This window comes from Mesoplodon bidens (assembly GCF_964165515.1).
Source record: "Mesoplodon bidens genome assembly, contig: HAP1_SCAFFOLD_238, whole genome shotgun sequence".
NCBI lineage: Eukaryota > Metazoa > Chordata > Mammalia > Artiodactyla > Ziphiidae > Mesoplodon > Mesoplodon bidens.
Window position 1 is genome coordinate 452,309 of NW_027671924.1, and position 26,220 is coordinate 478,528.

The 26,220-nt window shown below is 37.7% G+C and overlaps 1 protein-coding gene across 1 annotated transcript; it reads right to left on the reverse strand.

Annotated features, from left to right (window-relative positions):
* Positions 1-800: 800 nt before the first annotated feature.
* Positions 801-3,970, reverse strand: LOC308610841 (UDP-N-acetylglucosamine--peptide N-acetylglucosaminyltransferase 110 kDa subunit-like; the record flags this gene model as incomplete). Its single annotated transcript, XM_081259835.1, has 1 exon — positions 801-3,970. One exon carries the CDS (start codon positions 3,968-3,970, stop codon positions 830-832), a length of 3,141 nt encoding a protein of 1,046 aa, XP_081115961.1. The 3' UTR covers positions 801-829.
* Between the last annotated feature and the right edge of the window lie 22,250 nt (positions 3,971-26,220).

Consider the following 26,220-nt stretch of genomic DNA (forward strand, 5'->3'; position numbering starts at 1 on the left):
TCCGTGACAGTACCACAACTGTGCCCTTCATAATTAATAAGCACTCCTAAGAGTCTTCATTTGGCACCAGATGATGTGTTTAAGAGAAACACTCTGGGAGGTTTTGAATCAGACTTGGTTTTTTGTTAGCCAAGTTACAGGAGAATTTTTAAAGTGGGGGGAAGGGAAGAAGGAAACGGACCAGAAAAAGGATTGAAGCCATCATCTACAAACCAACAAAGCACTGAGAGTTCCAAACGTTATGTCAGACACTAAAATGACTGATACAGGCTCAAATGGTTTATAAAACCTATAAAAAGACTACACCAGCAAAGTCCCCATTTATCTGTAGAGTTCAGAAACTAAAACAAGGAATATTTCAGCTTAACACCTTATCTCAAGAGAATCATATACACTTCACATGAATAAAAATACCTGAAACCAAACATTTTTAAAAGCTCCAATACCCAAAATAGAAAGAAAAAAATTAATTCAGAAGACTCAATCCATCCATGATCATCACAAAATGGCTGGGCAATCTCTATCTCCCTTCCACACTAACCATCCATCCCCTGGAAGACCAAGGGAGATCAGACCTTCCAGACTTACCTTCCAGTCCTTCCAGACACCTGGCTGCGGCAAAATTCGATGGAATCTCCTTGTGGAACAGCAGTTTCCCATCTCTTGTGTCTCTCCCTGTCATGATCACGCAGGAAGCAAGTCTGGCTGTGCTATTTCTTATCATTGTGTGTCACCCATCTGCAACATGATATTGAAAAAGTAGTTCCCCTTCCCCCAGAAGGTTGAGGCTCAGCTACAGGGGTAATTCTCCTGGGCACACAGTCATTATTTAGGCCGACTCAGTGACTTCAACAGGCTTAATCATGTCATCAGGTTTGTTGCCAGCTGCATAATGCTCCCACATCTGTAGATAGAGCCGCTCTAGTTCCATCGTGTATTGTCTGGTGTTGAACAGAGGGCTAGATGTTCTCTGCTTCCAGACTTTGCCACGAATTTTCTTCAGGTATTCTACATCAGTTCCCAGTTTCACAGCTATCTCTTCATATTCTTGTCTATTTTTAGCAATCAGCTCAAGACAGCCTAAACAAGTGAGCTGGGAAGCTGCAACTCGGGAAGCAAGAGTCTCTCCTGGCATAGTCACCATGGGGGTCCCTGCCCAAAGGACGTCCATCCCTGTGGTGTGTCCATTACAGAGTGGAGTGTCCAAGCAGACATCAGCCAGCTGGCCTCTCCGAACATGTTCCTCTTTAGGAGCAACAGGGGAAAAAATGATACGGTTCGGGGGAAGGCCCATATTTTGTGCGTACTGTTGAATATTAGCTTCTCCTGCTGCTGGAAAACGCAACAGCCACAGTACACTATCGGGAACACGCTTCAGAATATTTGCCCACATCTGCAAAGTAGATGGGTCAATTTTGTATAACTGATTAAAGTTACAGTACACAATGGCATCTTCCGGTAACCCGTACTGAGAACGTGTGGTTACAATAATGGTACGGGGAACCTCCTCTCCAGTGGCAGCCTTATTGTTGATCAGGGTAGTTGCCAGTCCATTGCTAATACTGAATCCATAAATTGTAATCTGAATTTGTCCTCTGTTAATCATTTCAATAACTGCTTCTGCAACAGTATTCATAGGAATGACAGGCATATTAAGAGTTGTATTACTGCTGTCTGCGTTGTCTTCTCCATCAGGACATTTCATCTTGACTATTTGCACATCTGATAGACTATCAAGAAATGCTTGGAGGTCGATGCCATTCAGCACAATCCGATTGTCATAAATGTGCCCATTGGACTTAAAATCGATGACGGCTTTTTTCTTCAGGTGAGGAAACATATTAGCATGATCACCAATAAAGAAAGTATGGGGCATATAAGCCAGTTTCTCAGAATACTGCTCAGCAACTTCAGCAGGTGAAGTTTCCTGATCAGTGATGATATAATCCATGAAAAGCGCGCCACTAGTCCCAGGGTACCCCAGCCACATTGCCTGAATAGGAGCTGGCCTGAGAGCAAAGAGTTCATTTCGAGCACCCCTGGTATAACCATTCAGATTTACGAGGATGTGTATACCATCTTGATGGATGCGATCAGCTGCTTTCCCATTGCATGGAATCTGAGAAAGATCAATGAAATGATTGGCTTCTGCCATCACCTTCGCTCGGAAGTTTGTGCCATCATGTGGGCTCAGGCCATAACAGAATATCTCAAATTTATCAGGATTGTGCATGCCTGGAATAGACTGCATAAGATGAGAAGTAGGATGATTCCCAAAGTCAGAACTCACGTATCCTACACGCAGTCGACCATCACTGAGCTTCAGGTCTTTTGGATGTTCATACGGTGGTTTATGAAGGACACTTATATTAGCCAAGCAGAGGTTCCCATGCCTCTCAGCAATAGCCTTCCTGAAGCCATGAGAAAGAGGATAGAGCATACTATGATGAGGCTGCACAGAAGGCAACCTATTCCTCTCCAACTGGTCAGCCACAATGCTGACCAACTTCTTCATTCGCTCATCATAGTCTGTCCAATCACAGACAACCTGCAGGCAATGAGCCAAATTACAATAAGCGTCAGGAAAGTCAGGTTGAAGCTTCAGAACAGTGCGATAAGAAGCAATTGCTTCTGGAATATTCCCTGAATCGTGGTGAATGGAAGCCAGATTGCTGTGGGCATCCGCAAATGCAGGGCTGATCTGAACGGCACGAGTATAACACTGCAAGGCTCCCTGAACATCCTGCATCTCCCGTAGGGTGTTTCCCATATTGCAGTAGGCATCAGCAAAGGTAGGACTGATTCGAATAGCCTCCTTATAATGCATCAGAGCTTCGTGCACTTTTCCCTGCTGCTTCAATACACTTGCTAAATTTGAATGGGCATCAGCAAAGTCTGGGCAGAGCTCTAATGCTTTACGATACAAGCGAACTGCCTCTTCACTGTTTCCCTGTTCTCCTTTGATATTGGCTAGGTTATTCAGAGAGTCTGCATGGGTGGGACACAGCCGGAGAGCTGTATGATAACAATCTTCTGCTTCAGCAACACTGCCCTTCTCTTTGAGTGCGTTTCCTAGGTTGCAGTAAGCATCAGGGAAATGTGGTTGCAATTCAATAGCTCGCCTGTAGGTGTCTATTGCCAGATCCATCAGGCCTTGCTCATAGTATACACAAGCCAAGTTGCCATGTACCACTGCATGATTTGGACTCAAGCTTAGGGCACAAAGGTAAGCTGCCACAGCTCTGTCAAAAATCCGTGCCTCATTGAAGACATTTCCTAAATTGATATAAGCATCCAGAAAATTGGGGTCAAGGGTGACAGCCTTTTCAAAGTGATGAATTGCAAGCCAAATCTCCCCTTGTGCATTGAAAACACAGCCAAGATTACTCCAAGCTACTGCAAAGTTCGGTTGCGTCTCAATTGCTTTCAAATAACATGCCTTGGCTTCTTCTAAGCCACCCAGGGCTTTGAGCAGGTTCCCCAGGTCACTGCGAACACAGTACAAATAAGGATTGTACTGAAGAGCAGAGACGTAAGCTTGTACTGCCCCTTCCATGTCGCCTGCTGCTACCAATGCGGCTGCCAGGTTAATATAACCATCGATGAAATCTGGTTTGAGACGCAATGCATGCCGGTAATGCTCAGTTGCTTCCTGCAACTGCCCTCTTTCCTTGTACACATTCCCCAAATTCGAATAGGCTTCTGCCAGAAGAGGGTTCTGTTTAATTGCCAGAGTACTAAAGTGGGCAGATCTGTCCAGCCTTCGACACTGGAAGTGTAGAGATGAAAGTAATAAAAGTACACCAGTATTGCCTGGCTCTTGTCTCCAGAGCTGCATGCAGTGTCTCTCAGCTGTCTCAAAATCTCCTGCCTGATATTCTCGATGTGCCAACTCAGCTAACCCTTGGAAGGAAAGCATACATTTCGTTGGTTCTGTGCTGTCGGCCACGTTGCCCACGGAAGACGCCATCTGGAGCTTCTGGAGAGAGTGAAAAAAGGGGGTAATCGACTCCCGCTGCCGCCACTACTGGCAAGAATGTTTCTAGAGGTAGTAAAGACGAGCGCAGCAGCCGTACCACTGCTTTGGCAGGCTTAAGCGGCGGCAACGGTTACAGGCACCGAACCTTAGGAACTCTGGTTGGCCATCTACCTCTCATGCTCTTGAAATCTTAATTCTTAACCCTGCCCTCTTCCACCATTTTTCTGCTAATCAGGGAATAAAAATTACCTATCCATTTGCCTTACAAGAAATCAAAAGTCAGTAGTCCAAACACTTTTTAAAATATTGTTTTCTGTCCAGTTGGAAATGAGATACATGATTGACTTTTCTTCATCATTCATATAGTCAACGTGGAAAACATTAGGGCCATGAATTTCAATACAGTAAGATGAGAAAATTTTAAATTGGCCTTCCCAAACCACTAATAAGTAACCGATGTTGTATATGATGCTAAAATCTTAGAGACTGAGTTTGATATTTTAAAAGTTCTGAAAACATTAGCTAATTTCTCCTCATCAAATTTCTCATGACTCAAACCTGAGTGTTACTTTTTAAAAGATAAATTTATTTATTTTTATTTATTTATTTTTATTTTGGCTGCATTGGGTCTTCAGTGCTGCGTGCAGGCTTTCTCTAGTTGAGGTGAGCGGGGGCTACTCTTTCTTGTGGTGCCGGGGCTTCTCATCACAGTAGCTTCTATTGTTGTTCCACAACTCTATGGGTTCCTTTTTAGGTCCTACGAAGAACCCTAGAAATTAGTTCATGTAATTATAGGTTTTTGCAAAATTGTCAAAAGTGAGATATTTTAACTTCCATCAGGTAAGACCAGCGTCTATTTCTTTGCCAATTTTCCTTCTATCATAGTCCGCTATGTTGGATCATATTGGATTGGTCACAGGCTTTTTTGAAACCTGGCTAAGGAGATGTTTTAAGTGAGGCTATTATGTGATTTTCAGACACCACCATATGTAATTGACTATATAATATCCCACTACAGGAATAACTTCCAGTACTCTTACTGACTACTCTACTGACTTAACTAGCACAAGACACAGAAACGTAAGGACAAAAACCACCTTACAATATAGCCATGTCTTGCACTTCACAGCTCTCAAAGCATGTGCATTTGAAGAAGAAAAAAAGAACTGAAAAGTATAAAACCAGAAGTTATTCTGTGGAAAATTATTTCAATCATCAGGCATGTGAAAGATAAGTCAAAGATTCAGTTTTCTTCAATGCTTAGTCAAAACGGACATTTCCTTCTGTCAAGAATATACTCCAGGGCTTCCCTGGTGGTGCAGTGGTTGAGAGTCTGCCTGCCGATGCAGGGGACACGGGTTCGTGCCCTGGTCCGGGAAGATCCCAAATGCCGTGTAGCGGCTAGGCCCGTGAGCCATGGCCACTGATCCTGCATGTCCGGAGCCTGTGCCCCGCAACGGGGAGAGGCCACAACAGTGAGAGGCCAGCATACCGCAAACACAAAAAAACAAAAAAACAATAAACTCCAGGGGCTTCCCTGATGGCACAGTGGTTAGGAAGCCACCTGCCAATGCAGGGGACACGGGTTCGAGCCCTGGTCCGGGAAGATCCCACATGCCGCGGAGCAACTAAGACCGTGTGCCACAACTATGGAGCCTGTGCTCTAGAGCCCGTGAGCCACAACTACTGAGCCTGCGAGCCACAACTACTGAAGCTTGCGTGCCTAGAGCCCGTGCTCTGCAACAAGAGAAGCCACTGCAATAAGAAGCCTGCACACCGCAACAAAGAGTATCCCCCAGTCGCTGCAACTAGAGAAAGCCTGCGCACAGCAACGAAGACACAACACAGTCAAAAATAAATAAATAAATAAATAAAAGAATATAGCCCATCAATAATGTGTGTAATGGAATGGTGTGAATGAGTATTTTATCAGAATTCCTGTAATGCACAATCCTATAGCAGTACTGAAATCAGTAATGCATTTATAATAGTAAATAGTTATGAGGAAGTAATCCATAGAGGTTTTCTCAAAGTTAACAATGAAAATTAATGTGACATTATCAATAATAAATTGTGACGCTGAAATAAACTTTTCTAAACTATTAATAACTAAAAGCAAACTCTAATCAACCATGTTAAAAGAAATCTATGTCTATAAACTACAAAGTTTATTTCTGAAAATTTTATTTCTAAAACACATAAACTGTCATATGAGGAGGCAGTTAAAGAATATATAGCTACAAGAGTGGGGAAAAAGTTTTATAGAGACACATCTGGCAGTAGTGAATTTTCAAATGTCATTTTTCTAGATTTTGTGACACCTATAGTATTGATATTTGAAAGCATTTAAAAAATTGTAATTTGAAGATTTGCTACTTCCAGGTAGAGTAAAATATTTGGAAGCAAAACAACATTTCCACGGAGAAAAATTTTAAAAGCCAAATAAAATAGTCAGCATTCAATCAAAAAGTTCTAGACATACCAAGAGATAGAATCATTTGACTAAAATTCTAAGAAAGGAACAGATAATACAAAAATATTTATATAAGATATTGTGTATATTTATCAGGAAAAGTCTTTATCAAGAAAAGACTTTAAAATCATCAGAATTAATATTATATTTTATTTATTTGTATATTTTATTTATATATTTATATAAAGGACTTAAAGATAAAGCCCTAGTTAAGGCAGTGACAAAAGCAGTAGCAGTGGGAGTGAAAAGAAATGGTTATATTCAAGGATATTTTGTCAGTAAAAGTCCAAGATCAAATGTATGACTGCATACATGGGATGGATAGACGGAGTGGGAAAAATCAAAGTTAACTATAGAGGTTCTAGTGAAGATGGGGTTGCCATCACCCAACCCAAGGGGTTGCAATCATCCCCAAGGTCTAGGAGACTCAAAGGGAAGGTCATGGTCGAGGAAAAGTTAATTGCTGGGAAAATAAGACTCCCAGTCTCTCCATCTCCTTATACTAGTTTTTTTTTTTAACATCTTTATTGGAGTATAATTGCTTTACAATGGTGTGTTAGTTTCTGCTTTATAACAAAGTAAATCAGTTATACATATACATATGTCCCAATATCTCTTCCCTCTTGGATCTCCCTCCCTCCCACCCTCCCTATCTCACCCCTCTAGGTGGTCACAAAGCACAGAGCTGATCTCCCTGTGCTATGCGGCTGCTTCCCACTAGTTATCTATTCCTTACACCAGTTTTGTTTTTCCACTCATATACGTAGCAGCATTTCATTCAAGGGGAAAGCCATTGATCTGACTGGTCAAATTAAACACCATAGTTCAAGGCACATTTACAGTGGTTAGTTCCTCCACAATTTAGAAAGTAACATTCACAATTTCCCTCTTCCTACACCGTGGAACACATTGGCCATTCCTCCAAAGTTTCCACTCCATAGAGTGGACCAGAGTTGACATTAGCCCAGAACTGAGAGCTTGGCATGAGATGGTGTCAACCCCTCCTAGAGCTCTGGCATAAGTTATGACTCAACCCAGCTCCACAGAGAGCTCTGCATGGAATCTTGTCTCAGCCATAATAATGTGATTCTGCTTTTCATTTGGTTTTCTTCTTTGCTTAACTTTCTCTGGCCACTCTGACAAACAAAATTTCAGGCATTCCTGGGCCACTCACTAACTTTATTCTGTCTAATGATATCCAGATTCCCAAGAAAATTACTAACAATAAAGGGGGAAATTTGGAACATGGTGAGTTTTAGGTGCCTGAAAATACAGGTAACTGAATCCAGTTAAGTAGCAAATTATTTGGGTATCAAATATGCCAGTAGAAGAGCAGACTAAGCTCAATTTAATGTACTCTTATTGGAGACACATGTAAATTCTGGGTCAATTTTGAAAAAGTTAAAAGCACATAGCTGAGATTAAAAGAAAGAAAGGAACACCTGCATGTTTCAGAAAGTAACAGACAAATTAAATCCAGAGAAATAAGAGCAGACTGATGTGTATGGGTTCCGTTCCTTAGTATAGGCCTTATGTAAATAGGGGCTGGAGCTAGAAATCTAACATTACCTTGAGGCCAGGAATTTAGACTCAGGATGGAACAATATTGAGAAGTTAGTACAGATATCCTACAGAAATTTCATGAGGAACTGCTTAGTCCATTAAGAGGGCCAAGGGAGGTGGTGAGGAAGACTGATATCTCTTGAAAACCTTCAGGTACAGAAAACATCAACACCTCTGAAAAGTAGGCCTGTCCTTCCCAGAGTTGTGATGGCCAGCTTGTCACTAACCTGGAAGGACCTGTAGGAATCAGAAACTGCAAGGAGAGTAATTCAAAGAAAAACAGATGCAGGATGGGTGTGGCAATAAATCCTAGGACCCTATCAGAAACAAAATTAAAACCACTCTAGAGGGAAATTTTAACAAACCAGAGCAGAGAGTATCCTAACCAGAATAGAATAATAATTCTGAGGAAGTTACTTTAGTTATTTACGTAATATTCAATGCATTTCCATGGCCAGGCCCTTTTGAAGAATTCGAAAACATATACAAACAATTCATTTACATCTTATATATCCCACCATCCAGAGCAAAATTCACTTAAGAACTGTACTGGTGGAAATTGGGCGGCACTATGGAGAAAATAAAACGGTGTTTGCCATCAAAAAACATGAAGGTAAGAAAGATAATGTCTAATTTTTTAATTATCCTGTGGTTTCTTGAAATCTTTTGGAAACCCAAAATAGAGAAACCTAGGAGGAAATGAAGATTTAAATATTTAGAGATTTATCAACTCATCTCTAAAAGCTTTATTAATCTCTTATTTTAATAACATTCCTGAGAGGTATAAATGTGTCCAGTGATAGGGTTGAATAAGCCTGAGAGAATTTCATTTGTTTACTATTCTTGGTCAGCTCTTAAGACCTTTCAGGAGCATCTTGATTTTCATGGCCTCATCCAACAAAAAGCAGGATATTTTACAGAAAGTCCTGGTCCACTTTTTGGCTTGCTTTTGTGTTTATGTTTTTGGTTTTTTCACATTGGGCGGTACATTAGGCTACTTATTGCATACTCCCTCATTCATGCATGCATTTATTCAAACAATATTTACTGAGTTGAGACATTTAATTAACACTCAATAAATGATGTTTACATGAATGAATGCGCTTTCTATCAAAGTAAGTGTAAGTACTGAGAAAAATTACAGAATGTATGATCCCAGCCCCACAAAAGCTTATAACTGTGTTGAGGATGCTGATGAAATAACTAATATATCATATTATCATAATATATCATATTGGACAGTTTCTAAGTTCAAAAATTAGTTTTTATAGATAATCAGAGCATAAGGAGGACAAAGAAGGGACAGTTCATTATGGGTTGAATCTATCAATAAATGTATATTTCAGATGAGATTTGAGATTGACCTTAAAGAAGAGGACTTAGATATATGAACAGAGAACAAAAAAGGCATGGTGATAGCATGTGCATAGATAGTGTGGCCGATATTTATGTTCTTCATTAAAGATAGTCAGAGATAACCCAAATGTAACTGTTTCCATGGGTCCATTCTCAGTATCCAAACAAAACGGCAAATCCTACCTTAGTAAAACTAATGAAAAACACAGTCTTTAACAAAGAGATTGTGAAGGAAAGGGAGAGAGAAAGGCTTGCATCCCACACCACACAACAAAACTTATTGAATTCTTTGTTTAATTTCCTCCCTCTGAAAATTTCCTCTCCCTCTCTCTGTACGTCTCTCTTCTCCCACATCTGGCCACACTCTACCAGCCATCTTTCCAGATCTTTCCAGAACTCTCCATCCTAGTTTCATTAGGCCACAATTTAAACATCTCACAGGTCTCCAGGATGCCTCCCCATCACTTATTCCACAAAGACAAACAAAGGACACTTCTCAGGATCACATTTCTTTGAAGGAAGAGGTCATGAGGAGTGATTATAAATAATATAAGGTGGAGAACAGTGACTTAAAATACCATTTTTCAGCTTAGAATGTGAATACAGGGAACTTTGGGAAACTAGAAAATCTAGAAAGGATTCATTGATAATTATTTATGTTCAATGAATAAAATAAAATGTAATAATACAGCTAAACTCTGACAGATTAACTTTTTCAAAAGTTGCTTTCACACACCTTCACTATTGGGATGATTGATAAACACACCTTTCCTTCTTTACTTTCTTCTTTCTTTGCAGATACTGGCACCAAACTTTCAAACAATAAGAACCTTCCCATAAGTCCCTTGCCGGGAAGATTAAGGTATAACAATCCAAACAAATTTTTGAAGAAGATAACTGGTTGAAAGCATAAGAAAAGAGCTGGGGGGCTTCCCTGGTGGCGCAGTGTTTGAGAGTCCGCCTGCCGATGCAGGGGACGCGGGTTCGGGCCCCGGTCCGGGAAGATCCCACATGCCGCGGAGCGGCTGGGCCCGTGAGCCATGGCCGCTCAGCCTGCGCGTCCGGAGCCTGTGCTCCGCAATGGGAGAGGCCACAACAGTGAGAGGCCCGCATACCGCAAAAAAAAAAAAAAAAGAAAAGAAAAGAGCTGGGTTTCTCTTATTCAACAGTCACATAATGAGTAATGTGGGAATTGGTTTAAAAAGTCTCTCTGCATGAAGGGCTAAGGTTAAGATTAGAACTTCTGAGGCCAGAAGAGCAAAATGACTACAACAATCCACATATTTTCAAGAGCCGCCCTTTGGATGTGAGGGATTCATTTTTCCCACTACTTTTTCAGCAACCCAACTGGTGTCTTTATTAAACGACCTAAGAGAATACAATGTGGCCAAGAAGGCTTAGATTTCCTTAGCCCCAAGTCAGATATTCTCCAGTGATTGTCCACTCCAATTAAAAAGAGAGATTTACAAAAGGAAACTGGATACAACTGAGTGTACCTTAATTTCAACCCTTTACCTGAGTTATTTGTTTTGCTTTCAATTCTCCGCTGAACTGCCTACATTAATATATTTTTAAGAACATTTCCTTAAGTTGAAGTATTCATTCAGTATATTCATTTATTATAATTTAGAAAAGTCAAATGATCTAGGCAAATTCATTTCTATATTGCCACAGCAGTGTATTGTGAACTAAATGACACCTGGCAGTTCTTTACTCAGATACTAACTCAATTAGAAGGCAGAACAAGGATACCTACCCATTCAGGGAAGGAAAGGTCACTTAGCCTCTGTAGCTGTCTTAGGTCTCTCATCATCACAGTAACAAATTGAACACTAAAAACCATATGATCATCTCAAGAGATGCAGAAAAAGCTTTTGAAAAAAATTCAATATCCATTCATGGTAAAAACTCTCCAGAAAGTGGGCATAGAGGGAACATACCTCAACATAATAAAGGCCATATATGACAAGCCCATAGCTAACATACTCAATGGTGAAAAGCTGAAAGCATTTCCCCTAAGATCCAGAACAAGACAAGGATGCCCACTCTCACCACTTTTATTGAAGGTAGTTTTGGAAGTCCTAGCCACAGCAATCAGGCAAGAAAGTAAATAAATAAAAGGACTCCAAAATGGAAAGGAAAAAGTAAAACTCACTGTTTGCAGATGGCATGATACATAGAATATCTGAAAGACACCATCAAAAAATTATTAGAGCTCAAAAATGAACTTGGTAAATTTGCAGGATACAAAATTTATATATAGAAATCTATTGTATTTCTATACACTAACAGTGAACTATCAGAAAGAGAAATTAAGGAAACAATCCCATTTACAATCACGTAAAAAAGAATAAAATACATAAGAATAAATCTGCCTAAGGAGGTAAAAGACCTGTACCCAGGGAACTATACGACACTGATACAAGAAATTAAAGATGACACAAACAGCTGGAAAGATATACCACGGTCACAGATTGGAAGAGTTAATATTGTTAAAATGACCATCATACCCAAGGAAATCTACGGATTCAATGCAGTCTGTATCAACATATCAAGGGCATTTTCCACAGACCTAGAACAAATAATTTTAAACTTTGTATGGAAACACAAAAGATCCTGAATAGTTAAAACAGTCTTGAGAAAGAAGAACACAACTGGAGGAATCATGCTCCCTGGCTTCAGACTGTGCTACAAACCTACAGTAACCAAAACAGTGTGGTACTGGCACAAAACATCGATTACTGGAACAGAATACAGAGCCCAGAAAGAAACCCATGCACTTATGGTCAATGAGTCTATGAAAAAGGAGGCAAGAATATGCAATGGAGAAATGTCTGGGCTTCCTTAGGGATGGTTTCATCAATTAATTTGTTTTCTTAAATGGACCATACTTTTCCATGTCTTTGTATACCTTGTGATTTTTCTGGTTGAAAATTTGTCTTTCAAATATTATAATGTAGTATCTATGGAAATCAGATTCTCCCACTTTCCCAGGGTTTTCTGGGCTTTTGATTGTTGAAGGCTGTAGTAGTCTGTTTGTTTAGGGACCTTTCCAAACTATTTTTGCAATGACTGTTTTCCTTATTGTATGTACGCACTGAAGTCTCTGTTCCTTTAGTTCATGTTTAGCTAATGTTTTGACAGAGATTTCCTTGAATTCCTGCAACTAAAACAAACAAAAACAAATATACACAAGCACATCCACATGCACACTCAAAACCACACACCTCTGCCCATTGTGCAGATTGATGGATCACTCCTTCAACATTTAGCTGACCTGCATTGAGTTCAGGGCTCAACCCATGGTCAAAGCTTAGAGACTCCTCTGGTGTTTTCAGAACATGCATCTTATCTTGAGTATGCATGTGGCTTTCTGAATTTCTCTGGGCACATGTGTACTTTTTGTAGGTTCTAATTTCCCAAAGAATCTCCCCCAACTTTGGCTCCTGCATCTTCTGTGGTCTAGTGTATTTCAATGCACAGTCTTCTGCCCCAGCCATCTGTGCTTTGTTAGTTCACCTTCCACTTTTTTTGAGCAATGACCGCTGCTTTTCCAGACTGTGTTCCAAGTTAGCTAAGACAGAGATAAGCATCTTGTGTCAGTCCTTCAGGTAGCTCCCAGACAGGTTAGAACAGATACACATGATAATCTGACAGTACGGTCTCTTCTGCTCCCTCCTGAAGCAGGATTGAGGGTCCCATACTAGGAATGGTCTGCTGCTACTTTCAGACTATCACTGCATTAAGACTCCACCACTTTAAGACCATCACTACACTAACAGTGGATGGGGCAAGGGCAAGTAAAAATGCCACAAAGCTTTCCTGCCATTTTCAAATTGCCTCTTCCCTGGTTCAGTATGTGTTTGGTTGCTATAAATCTTTGGCTGATTTCAGGACTAAGAGAAACTCAAAGAACCCCACAGCAAGAAACAGTACAATCAAACTCTCAGAAGCCAAAAGACACAGAAAGAATCTTTTCTCCCAAAGGAGAAAGAAAAAAGAAATTTGTTACAAAGCAGGGATCCTCAGAAAGATTAGAGCTAATTTCCTATATGAAACCACGGAAGCAAGAGGCCAGACATATTTAAAGTGCTGAAAGAAAAAAAATTGTCCACCAAGAATTCTATATTTGGCCAAACTGGTTTCAAAACTTAGGGAGAAATTAACACATTCCCAGATGAACAAAGGCTGAGGGTGTTTATTTTACAGCTTCCTACCACTGCCCTAGGAGAAATGCTAAATTGAACCTTCAGGTTGAAATGAAAGGACACTAGACAGCAACTCGAAGCTGTAGAAAGAAATAGAAATCTCCAGTAAAGATAAATACATGGGCAAATACTAAAGCCAGTATTGTGTTATTGGCTTGTAACTCTACTTTTTATTTCTTACATGATTGAAAAAACAAATGCATAAAATAATCATAAATCCATGTTTTTGGGCTCACAAAGTATAAAGGTGTAATTTGTGACAACAATAATGTAAAGAGGAGGAATGGAACTGTAGAGGAACAGACTTTCTGTGTGCTACTGAAGTTGGTTTCAATTGAAATTATATTGTTTTAACTTTAGAATGGTAAATGGAATCTTCTTGAGAACCACAAAGAAAATATCAATAGACTATATGCAAAAAGAAATGAAAAGGGAATCAAGAGTTCACCACAAGAAAATCGGCTAAGCACAGAAGTCAGTAATGGAGTAAATCAGGGGCAAAAAATGTATAAGACATACAGAAAACAAGCAGGAAACAGACAGAATTAAGTTCTTCCTCATCAGTAAGTTTTGAAAAAGTAAGTGGATTAAGCTCTCCAATAAAAAGATAAACATTGGCAGAATGGACTTTAAAAACAACCATAATCCAAGTATATGCTGTCCGCAAAAAAACTCACTTGATTTCAAAAGACACAAGTTACTTGAAAGTTAAAGCATAGAATAAAATATCCCATGCAAATAGTAACAAAAAAGAAGGAAAGAGAGACAGAAAAAGAAAGGAAGGAATGAAGGAAGGAAGGAAGGAAGATAGATCTGGGATGGCTATGTTACTATCACACAAAATAAACTTTAAATCAAAAACTATCACAAGAGGAAAAGGAGGCCACTATATGTTGATAACAAGTTCAATCTATCAAGAAGATATAACAACTATAAACATATATGTACCAAACAACCCCCAAATATGTGAAGCAAACATTGACAGAATTGAAGGAAGAAATAGATAGTTCTAAAATAATAGGTGGAGATCAATACCTTGCTTTCAATAATGGAAAACACATCTAGACAGAAGATCAGTAGAGAGGTAGGGGGACTGAATAACACATTTAATCAACTAAACCTAACAGCCATATATAGATCACTCCACTCAACAACAGCAGAATACACATTTTTCTCAAGTACACATGGAACATTCTCCGGGAAAGACCATACGTTAGGCCACAATACAAGTACCAATACATTTTTAAGAAATTGAAATCATACAAAGTATCTTCTTTAGCCACAGTGAAATGAAGGTAGAAATCAATAACAGAACCATTGATAGCCATTTCCCATCATGCCTGCCACACATGATATAAAGCAATGAAGGGAAAAACATAATTTACCATTTAGAAAAGTGGGAAAGAGGACATACCATTGACACAGAGTGTGTGCTGTTTTCCGTTGTCAGGGATAGAAATAAATTAGCATCATTTATTCATTAGTGTGTTAATTTCTTGGTCAATCATTGGGCAGCCAGTGTTTCTGCCTGATGGGAAGATTTCCTATACTCAGTGTTGAGTGGAGCCAACCTTGAAAGGGACATTTTAAAGGATTATACTGTGATGGGCTTCGCAGTACCCTTCCTCCTATGCCAGTATTTAGGTTGGGGTATTTCCATGGAGTGTGTAAAATCGTAGGCCCCAGTTCACCAGAATTTAGTTTGACTTGTTTTGTTAATACATTCCCTCAGTACTTTGTCTTTTGTAACCTTTTGCATTTACTTCATTCTTTATTATCACTGCAAAACAACTTTGTTTCCTGTTCAGATGCCAAAAAGTGGATATCAATACTTCCTGAGTTTTACACATCACAGATCAGTTTTGGATATCAGGGACAGAGACAACAGCTATTTCCAATGACTCTGAGACATACTTTGAACATGTGATTAAAATGTTGAGTGTTGAAATGTGTGTCGAGCTCATTATAGTTGCTCTAAAAGGATCAAACTGCAAAGATTTAAAAATCTTTACCTTTGAATAGTTTTCCTGTGCTGTCCTTTTGTGTCAGACTGTTAATGTGCAGTCTGGCACCTTCAAATAATGTGGCTTTGTAACCAATTATTTACATGTTGTTTTATCCACAGGAATCTTTTTTTAAAAATAAATTTATTATTTATTTTTGGCTGTGTTGGGTCTTTGTTGCTGCACACAGGCTGTCTCTAGTTGGGGTGAGCGGGGGCTACTCTTCGTTGTGGTGTGCGGGCTCCTCATTGCTGTGGCATCTCTTGTTGTGGAGCATGGGCTCTAGGCGCTGGGGCTTCAGTAGTTTTGGCACACGGGCTTCAGTAGTTGTGGCTCATGGGCCCTAGAGCACAGGCTCAGTAGTTGTGGCACACGGGCTTAGTTGCTCCATGGCATGTGGGATCTTCCCGCACTAGGGCTCGAACCCATGTCCCCTGCACTGGCAGGCGGATTCCCAACCACTGTGCCACCAGGGAAGTCCCCACACAGAGAATCTTAAGGTCAAAACATACAACTCGATTAACTACACTTCCTCCTGTTCACATTTCCCTCATCTTTTCTTCATCTTCTGTCTATGTATCCTTGCCCTGTTTATATTAAGTGCTTTTGCAGTCATATTTGATTGTCTGTATTCCGGTGAGTTACCACAATGCTTTATGAGACATGCTAGGATATAAATGCATTTAAGTAATATATATATATGTGTAGTTTGCTTGAGTGCAGTGTTTTTTGTTTTCTGTACTGAATTCATTAGCATGGGTCGGTATAAACTTTAGCATAGGTCGATATGTAATTTGTAAACTCATAAAGTCTTAAAGGTGAGGAAATAAGTCTTTTAAATTTAATTATTTATTGTAAAGAGCAGAATAGCATACATAAACAGGTGCCTAATGAAAACTTGTATTCTAATTTGGAACTCTCATGAACACCTATTTTTTTGTTCTTCTAATGGTATGATAGTAGGCCATTTGATTATTTTTATTTTTATGGCTTTAACTTTAGAACAATGAAATATTCATACATTTTAAAAAGTATTTTTCTTTATTTCATGGGGGTGGGATACTGGAGAAGTGAAAGGTCAAACACCTATTGAGGAATCCATACTTGTCTATATAGTGTGTACTTTTATTTCAATAACTGATTTAAAATTCCTAAAAGGATGCTACAATAAGTTATTATGCCATTTTACAGACTGAATCAAGTGAATTTCAGGGAGGTATGAAACTTGCCTAAGGCCATCCAGCTGCCAAGTGGTAGAAGTGAGAATTAAATCCAGGTATACCTATCGCCAAAGTTTCTGCTCATCTCTTTACATCATCCACTTTTAATAGCCAATGCTTTTCTGCTTACAAATATGACTGAGGTTTCCAGACAGTCAACATTGCTTTTTAATAAGATAGAAAAGTTATTGTTGCTTCTCTAAAGACATATTCCTTTTCCATTAAGTGACTTTAGTTGTTCAGATAATACTTCCAGACAGTAGTCATCATACAGTTGGAGACTAAGAACAGAACTCAGGGATGTGTCTAGCAGTCAGTAAAGACCAACTGGGCTCACTGATGATACTTACGGTCATTTCCTCTAGACTAACATAATGTTATTAATAAGACCCTAATAATTCACAGTACTGCCCTTGCCTGATTGTTTGTTCTTCTCCCTCTATCACTCTCTCTTTCCCCATATTATTATTATTTTTGACAATTTTTGGTGAATTAAATTCAGGGATTAGTATTCAGGAGTGCTAGTCACAAAAGCAGAGAATCTTAGCTCACACCAAAGGAAGAAAATAGAGAAACACTATAAATTATATGAATACACACATTTCACACATGTACCAACTATATGTTGCACTTCTCCAAAATCTATTCGGTATCTGCACATTTATTGTATGTTAGCAGTAAGACTAGAAATGAGCGTAATGCTCTGTTTACAAGATACAGAAAACAGACCCAAATATGAAAATTACTAGCAATGAGAATGGGGAAGAAAGACTACAACAAGGAATGTAGATGATATTTTTGTTTCTTAGCTGTGATGCCAAATATTGAACTTTCAACTTGAGACAAGGAGGCCATAAAAAGTTGTATTAGTTTCCTAGAGCTGCCATGACAAAGTACCAGAGACTGAGGAGGTTAAACAACAGAAATTTACTCACTCACTAAGTAAGTAAATTTACTTACTCAGTGTAGAGGCTAGAAATCTGAGATAAGGCGTCAACAGGATTGATTTCTTCTGAGGTATCTCTTCTTGGTTTGTAGGGGCCATGTTTTCCTTTTGTCTTCACATGGTCTTCTCTCTGTGCATGTCTGTGTCCTAATATTTTCTTTTTATAAGGACACCAGTCATATTGAATTAGAGCCCACCCATTTGACCTCATTTGACCTCAGTTACCTATTTAAGGGCCTTATCTCCAAATACAGTCAGATTACGAGGTATTGGGGGTTAAGACTTCCACATATTAACTTGAGCAGGACACAGTTCAGGTGATAATAGAAGATAAGAGTAATTTAAGCAAGTAAGTAACTATTGCTTACAGTGAGTTGCTTAAGGATATGAATTTACTCAAGAAAAACAAGAAGAAATTACATAACACTGTGTGTTATACAAAGATATTAAATTAATCATCATAACATCCTGTGAGATGGGCATTACATTAGACTAAGCAAGAGTAAGCAACTTATCCAGAATTGTATAGTTGGTACTTTCCAGAATTTAAACCAGGTATTTTTCCAGTTCCATTCTACGTTATATATTCATTTCATTATTTGAAATGAATTTTGAGTCCTCATTTTGCTTAGTTTCTGAAGTTATATGGGGATAGAATGGAGTTGGATATTTTCAGTGACATTCACACATGGGGAAGGAAATTGAGTCCAGAAGCTTCAGCAATGTTTCTATGGAGAATGCTAACAACAGAACCAGAAACACCGTTATCCTTTTGGTTCAGTGATCTTTCCTAAAGCACTACAAGAATCAATTTTAAGAAGCCCAGTGTTTTCCAAACTTTCACCAATGGGCTCTGTAGGGTCCTCTAACAATATCTAAGAGACTAACTAGCTTCACATTCCAAGCCACTTAAGACAAGGAGTTCTGATTGTTCTCTGTGAGGAAATCAAGTGACAATCATAGCTGGTAATTTAGGGTAGTTTCTTCAGGGCCCAGGCAAAACCTAATACACAAGTAATAATCATTGTTAAGTGCATCTCTGACAAGGATTCATCAAGTAGCAAAGAGGTCTATAAATTGGGAGAAATTATGATCAAAGACAAACATAGACCACAGTTATTTAATTAATGCTCAATTATTTATGAGTTTAACTTTGGTTAACCTCATTTTCCTTCTTCTAGACAATTTCCAATTCATCTCCACAAAGAGACCAGAATACTTACCTTCCAAAACAAGATTTATTGTGTTCCTTTAATTCAAAGCATACAGTGACTTCTACATTCACTCCACCAAGTTTTGCTAGGAGAGAAAAGGAGACATTATATTTTGTCTTGAATTACATATGCCACCATACTTGACTTAGCCCATCCTACTGGAAGCACTTTGACGCAGATTCTACAGTGTTGTCTTACATCCTCTACGGAATCAAGCCAAGGGAATCACACATAGTTACAGCTGGAAAAACATTTGTTCTGGGTTGATACTTTTAGCCTTTACCACCAAGACTTTATCATCAAGATCTACCTTTACAGTCTCTAAACAGGAGACCTTCTTGCCTTCCATTTTCATATTGACAAGGAAGGTAAAGGGAAGAACTGAGAAGTACCCAAAGTCAGCTAGCAGCCAGCACAGATAAATCATCTGTGGGGATATTGTTTCTTTCAAAAGATATAAACATGAGAGGAAGTCCTAGTGTTTGAAACAATTGTGCATAATAAAATTCCATGAAAACCTAGAAATCCAGATGCAGATCAGTAACATATTGGCTAAATAAGCTGTTATGTTCATGCAATGGACAAGTGTACAGACATTAAGAAGAACGAGATACTCATTTCTATGTGATTCTCTTTTCACTGAACTCATCAGTGCTGCAAAAACAATGTTACATAATACTTTTTCTTTAACATTATATCAGGCATCCTCATCTTGTCCTGCATTTATTGCCAGTGTTACTAAAGTTTATCATTTACCTCTTTCTCTTTTAGACATATAATTTCTTCTTATTTTGGAAGCATTCATCAATCCCTATTTTACTCTTTCTTCTAAATTACAAATGAATATTGAACTTTATAAACTATCTTTTAGGGGCTATTTCAAGTGATTGTATAGTTTGGCTCTCCTTGGACCTTGTTATATGGTAAATTATATTTTGTTATTTTATATATGCTATTTATTATATTTCGTATTATGTTTACTAATTACATTTATTATATTATAATTACATTATAATTAAGGTAGCATTTTGTTTTAGATAGACAAAACAACCAGTGGAATAGGAAGCATCTTAAAATTAAATGCAAGAGCATAAGGGAATTGAGATTAAAATAAAATTCACATTTTGGATCAGTAGCAAAAATTATTCAACAGAAGTGGGAAAATATGGCTATCATTACTAAATTCTAGATACAGCAACTAGTTAAAAGTTAAAAAAATAATGAAACTGTAAAAGTATCAGAAACCTGGGAGACATGAAATAAAGTATTCATGAGGAATACCTTTCTAAGATACAAAGAAAAAAGGATACATTTAATTATATAAGAATTAAAATTTGCCTCATGGCAAAATGCACTACAAAGGTCAGAAAACAAGCAAAAGAAATTGGGAAATATATTAAGAAATGGATATGCTTTGTTTACAACTTTTGAGAGAAGCACATGTTTCTTTGTCCTTTAACCTGTTATGGGGGTATTCATCTATAATGTAAGTGCATGGTTCCTTTCCTTTAACCTGTAATGTGAGATTTAATCCATATGGTAAGTGCATGGTTCCTTTCCTTTCATCTGTAATGTGAGTGTGAACATGTGGCACTGTTCCCAAGCACAGACTTTGGATGTTCCTGTACTGGTCCCATCACTGACCATCCACAAAAACTTACAAATGTTGCTTCACTTTCCTGGGGGTTAGAGTCTTAGCTACGAAATGGAAGCAAAATAGAACTTTCCCACAGGGATGATAGAAGGTTTAAAGGAGTAAATATGTAAGTGCCTTAGCACAGTGCCTAGTACAAGAGAGATCAATATAAGTACTTATCAATTTTTTAAAGAGACAGATGAAAGAAATAAAATGTGGTAATTTCAATCTATTGATATATATTCTTGACTTTAAACTACCTTTTCATTCATTGGATGACCTAACTTGCTCATGCTTTTTCTTACTCTAGTGAACTTGGGTAGCTAATATCATAGTTTAAAATTTTTGCTTTTATATTTACAAGGAAATTTGACCTGTAAATTTCTTTTTCCTTACAGTCCTAATCTATTTTCAGTATTAGGATTATATAGACTTCATAAGATGAATAAAGGAGCATTCTTCCGTCGCTTTCTCTAGAAGTTTTTCTTTGTTAATATTAATGTTACCTGTTTAATAGAAGTTCGATAGAATACACCTCCCAAATGATCTGGCTGGGTCTGGTATTTTCTTGGTGAAAGATTGTAAACTATTGACATAATTCCTTTACTGGTGAAAGAACTCCAGCTATAGATTTCCTCTTGTGTCAGTTTTGGTAAACTTTAGGAGCTAGGAAATTGTCCACTTTACAGAAATGTTCAAATTTACTGGCATTTTATATATTCTCTGTTTGTACTCTCTGCTATAACATTGTCCTGATTCTTTCTGTATATTATTTACTTATGTTTTTGTTTTGCTTAATCAAAGTGTGTTTTTTAAATCTTTTCAAAGAATATTCCTTTGACTTACTAAATCACCTCAATTTTATACTTTTTTCTGTTTTATTAAGTTCTGCTCATGTATTTATTATCTATTTTTCTATGTTCTCCAGGTTTATTGATTTACTCTTCTGATATCAATTAAAACACTTGATTATTAATTTTTAGAAATCTTTTTAGTTATAAATAGTTGAACTTTTTGAAGATTCCAGCTTAGTTGTAAGTATCTAAGGGTCAGCTCATCCACATTGTTGCTAGCCTAAGGCTTAGTTCACCCTATCGCAATGTATATATTGACATTTTTTACCCTCGACTTTCTGTGTTTTGCTACTTCTCACTTTTCTTTGGAGAGAAGCCCTTTGAAATACCCTTAACTTATTTTACAGCCAATAAGTCTTTAAAATAATGTGTATTTTTTAAAGATAGATCTACTTATATAATTAGGCAGAAAATCTGATCTGCCATATTTTTAAAAACAGCATAAATTCACTCTTCTCCATGATTAATCTGCTGTATTACACGACCTTCGAGTTTTTAGCTTTATCAATGACATGTACTTGAAAAATGTTTTAAAGATCCTACCCAGTCTTTTAAAACATCCTTGTTCCTTGTTTCAGTTCTAGTTTTATGTATATTTTCTGCCTTGCACCTGATTAGTCCAACATCTGATGGATGGCCTTGGGAATCTAATTCTGGTATTGATTGCTTTTTGCTGATTCTCTTCACTTCTAGCTGATTTCTTCATTATTGTGTAAATTTAGATCATGAGCTCATGTTTAGCTAAACTTTATCTGTGGGAATGCTATAGGCCTGTGTTCAAGGTCTACCTCTCCAGAAAGGGTTTAGTTTTGTGTTTGGAATACCACCGATTTGGGAGCATTTTAAGTTAATTTCTTAGCTTCTGTTTGCAAGACTGCACATAAATTGGCAACCCAAACACTGGGAACACAGATCTGGGGTTCAGAATTCTGAAGATTTCCTACCTGTTTCCTACCCAGAGCAGAGGCCAAGAGAATTTGGTTTTAGTCTCCCTTTGCCAGCAGATATTTTTTCTCCTGGCACACCTTTTCATTGAAGGTGAAGCTAGGGATAGATAGGTTTAGTTCTAACTTCCCATCTAGTAGGAATGGAGTCTTACCTCCTGCCTCTCATGTGGTCATGGCCATTTAAAAACAAGTTTCTATGTCAGGTGTGTCATTAAACTAAGGCATCCAGACAGAGGCCTATTTTTATGGCCTATGAGCTATGAATAATTTACACATTTTAACTGGTAACGTTTTAAACGGTTACCTAAGTACCTAAATAATATCCTCAATTTTGCCTCTTTGGTCTACAAAGCCTAAAATATTTGCCACTTGGTTCCATAAAAACAGGATTTCCAGCTTCTGTTCTAAGCTATCAAGATCTTCAATCCACTCCTAATATAGCTATAACTCTCACGCATGTACCACCCTTCTTTCATGGGTCCTGGAAATTTCTACTGCATACTTCAAAAATCAACCACGCACTTAAAAATAAGTTGTGTACATTTAACCTAGCATACCTAACCCTTTTCCTTTAGGAGAGTTTTTCAAGTAATCTTGCCCACCGTATTCTTTAGAGCTTCATTAATAATGGCAAAAAATTAAAACAACTTAACATTCAACAAATGGGAATTGTTCATAACAATTATAGAAGCACATACAGTAGAAAACTATACACTCTTATTGAAACAGTGAGACATAACTAGTTTTATTCTTAGAGAACTATGTTTATTTAGGTCCCTTTTGTTTAAATAAGTATATTTCTGTGTATGTATGTATATAGTCATGTATTTATATACACATACATTATTTGTATGATCTAGTTATATAAACATATGAAATACATACCTATACACATACCTTTGATTTATATTTGTATACATACACAGGAATATAATTATATATATTATATAGTTATACACATTGAACTGAAAACTGGTAGTATACATATATATAGTGTATAAATGTGTGTCTATGTGCATGTGTAGAAAAGCAGGTTGAGAGATATGGAAGCATGAGTTAGACAGGGTTCACGATTGTAAAAGTAGTTATGTGTAGGTAGTGAGGTTAAGGCCTATTTGATTGAAAATATTGCATATTTTTACATCAATTGTTATGATGAACAGATTCCTATGTAAATAAAATTATAAATAGCTATACATACTTGTATGTGTAATGTATAATTAAAATATATATAGTTTCATAGATGTATTATATTTATATTACATAATATAATTGTCTTATACTAATACATTATGTATTGTGTTATATAGAATATATTAACTATAGTGTATTATATCAGATAATAATAATTATATATTTATAATATATATATAAATATATATTTATAATTTATATATTATGATATAATTGTTTTATAATCAATATTACAGGATATATCATATTAATATTATGAACATATTAACCATATAAATACATTTCATTACTCATATATTTTGTATATAATATATGCTAGGCAAAAATATATATTAATATAATACATAATTGTTATACATTAATATAAATATTAGTATATGACATTTATATATCAATATAATATTTAATATTGGTATATTATAGTTAATATATACATAACTAATGCTCTGCTACAAGTAGAATAAGACCAGGAGTATGGCCAAAGCAAATTCTAAAAATATTAGATTACTTCTATTCATTTATATGTCATTTTCCTGGAATCTGCATCTGGCTATTAGAGAGGACACACAGCAAAATCAACACAAAGTGCCCAGGAGGACATTGGATCCTTTATTTATCGGAGCCTCAAAGGAAACACAGTGCTACCCAGTCCCCCATCAAAGAGCCAAGAGCAAACCTTGAAGCACCCAGTAAAAGCCCATTCAAACAAAAAAGCTTTTCCACTTAAACTGGAAAAAGTTAAGTTCCCAAGAGACCCCCTACATCAACCACCAAAGCTCATTTGGCAGTAAAAGCAATAACGTTCACTGAACAACAAGAAACCCAAAACAATAGTTGTTTTAGCACAAACACAAAAAAGCAGCTAATTAGTGTCTCTCCCGTTTGAAAGAAGGGGGTGGGAAGTGGGCAGAAGACCTGATAGGAAAGATAAAAAGCAAAGGAAAAGGAAAATAAAAGTTTCCAGTTTGACACTCAAGCTGTCTTCTGCATCCATTTTGTCAAGACCACCAAGTCAATGTGGAGGCTTTTTCCTCCTTCCCTTTTCTTTTCATGAGACTGATCACAACCAGCACTGCAGAGTCCATCGAATTAAGGAATGCTGTTGCCTACATGTGTGAATGAGCTGTGAGTAAAGTACTGAAGTAGAGGACACCTAAAGTGAAACGTCTTCATGAATGTCCATGTGGCTGAGCAGGAAGTTAACCTTTCATAGATGTGCTAAAGAAGAAGAGTTGGCTTTTATTTTATTTACTTTTCCCTGGACTCTGTTGAATGACTATCATCTACAAGTTCAGGCTACTTTTTGCTGAGGATTAATGCACTGGGAGAGCTGAGAGAAAACTGAACAGTAGAGCGGTCTTTTTCTTGACCAGTTCACCTTACTTTCCCAAACTCTAAGTCTTTCCCTAATTCTTTCTCCTTTTTAGTGTAGTAAAATGAACAGAACACAAAATTCACCATTTTGATCATTTTACAATTCAGTGGAATTTAGTACTGTCACAATGCTGTGCAACTATCACCGCTGTCCAGCTGCAAAACATTTTCATCCCCCCAAGAGGAAACCTACACCCATTTTAAGGACTCATTCCCTATTTCCCTCTGTTCCAAACCCCTGGCAACCACTAATGTATAATATTTGCCGTGTGTATGGATGTGCCACTGCTGGACATTTCGTAGAAATGGAACCATACCATATGTAGCCTTTCGTGCCTGATGATAAGTTGTGCAGTGGTAGGAAAAACTAAAATGCGATGTACTGTATGATGTATGTTTTACTGAAGTGGCTTGGTCAGATTATAATGATTTATGATAGAAATCACGTAAAGCAAGCATCACAATTCTCCAGGAATGTTCTGAAGAATGCTGATGTTAATTATGAATATGTGAATCCCAAATCTTTCATTTGTATTGACCTTATCTCATTAATTCTTCTCCCAACACTGCCATAACTAGAGTTGAGTTCTAAAACTTACCTTCCTCTTTCCCCATAGAAATTGTCCCACAATTTCAAAAAGTTCTCAAAGGTGAAAAAGTGCACACGACGTTTATCACGTTTGCAAATGCCGATGGAAATGCTAAGCTAACACTGTCCAAAATGCAATATTCTTCTGTGAGAGCACCCAACTTTAAACAAATACACATATTCTAAATACAGCTTAGATCTGTGACATGTTTTGGTCACTGAAGTATGAGCAGACATGATGGCCTTAAATGAGCAGAAGAGGCCTTAACTGGGCTTGTGCGGTTGGGCTCACCTATGTTTCAGTGAACTTTTAGAGAAGACAGGGCCTGGGAGCTGCGGCCTCACAGTTGGGCTCCAGACGAAGAGGCGTGTGACAGACCTCAAACTGACCCAAAACACGGAGCAAAACTAGCCATCTAGAGGTCTAAAAGAGAGCCACTGCAGCTAGCCCATAGGTCCAAGAAAAATAAATTCTTGTTTATGTAACTGAGTTTGGGGTGATTTGTTCCAAAGCATTATCACAGCAAGAGCTGACGAACACAACATCCTCCAAATCATTGTTATGTAAATGGATGCCACCATGCCTACATTTAAGGCAACTGTGTCCTCAAATTGTGAGAAATCTTGAACCCTTGGTGCCTCTCCAACACAATGTACATGGCTA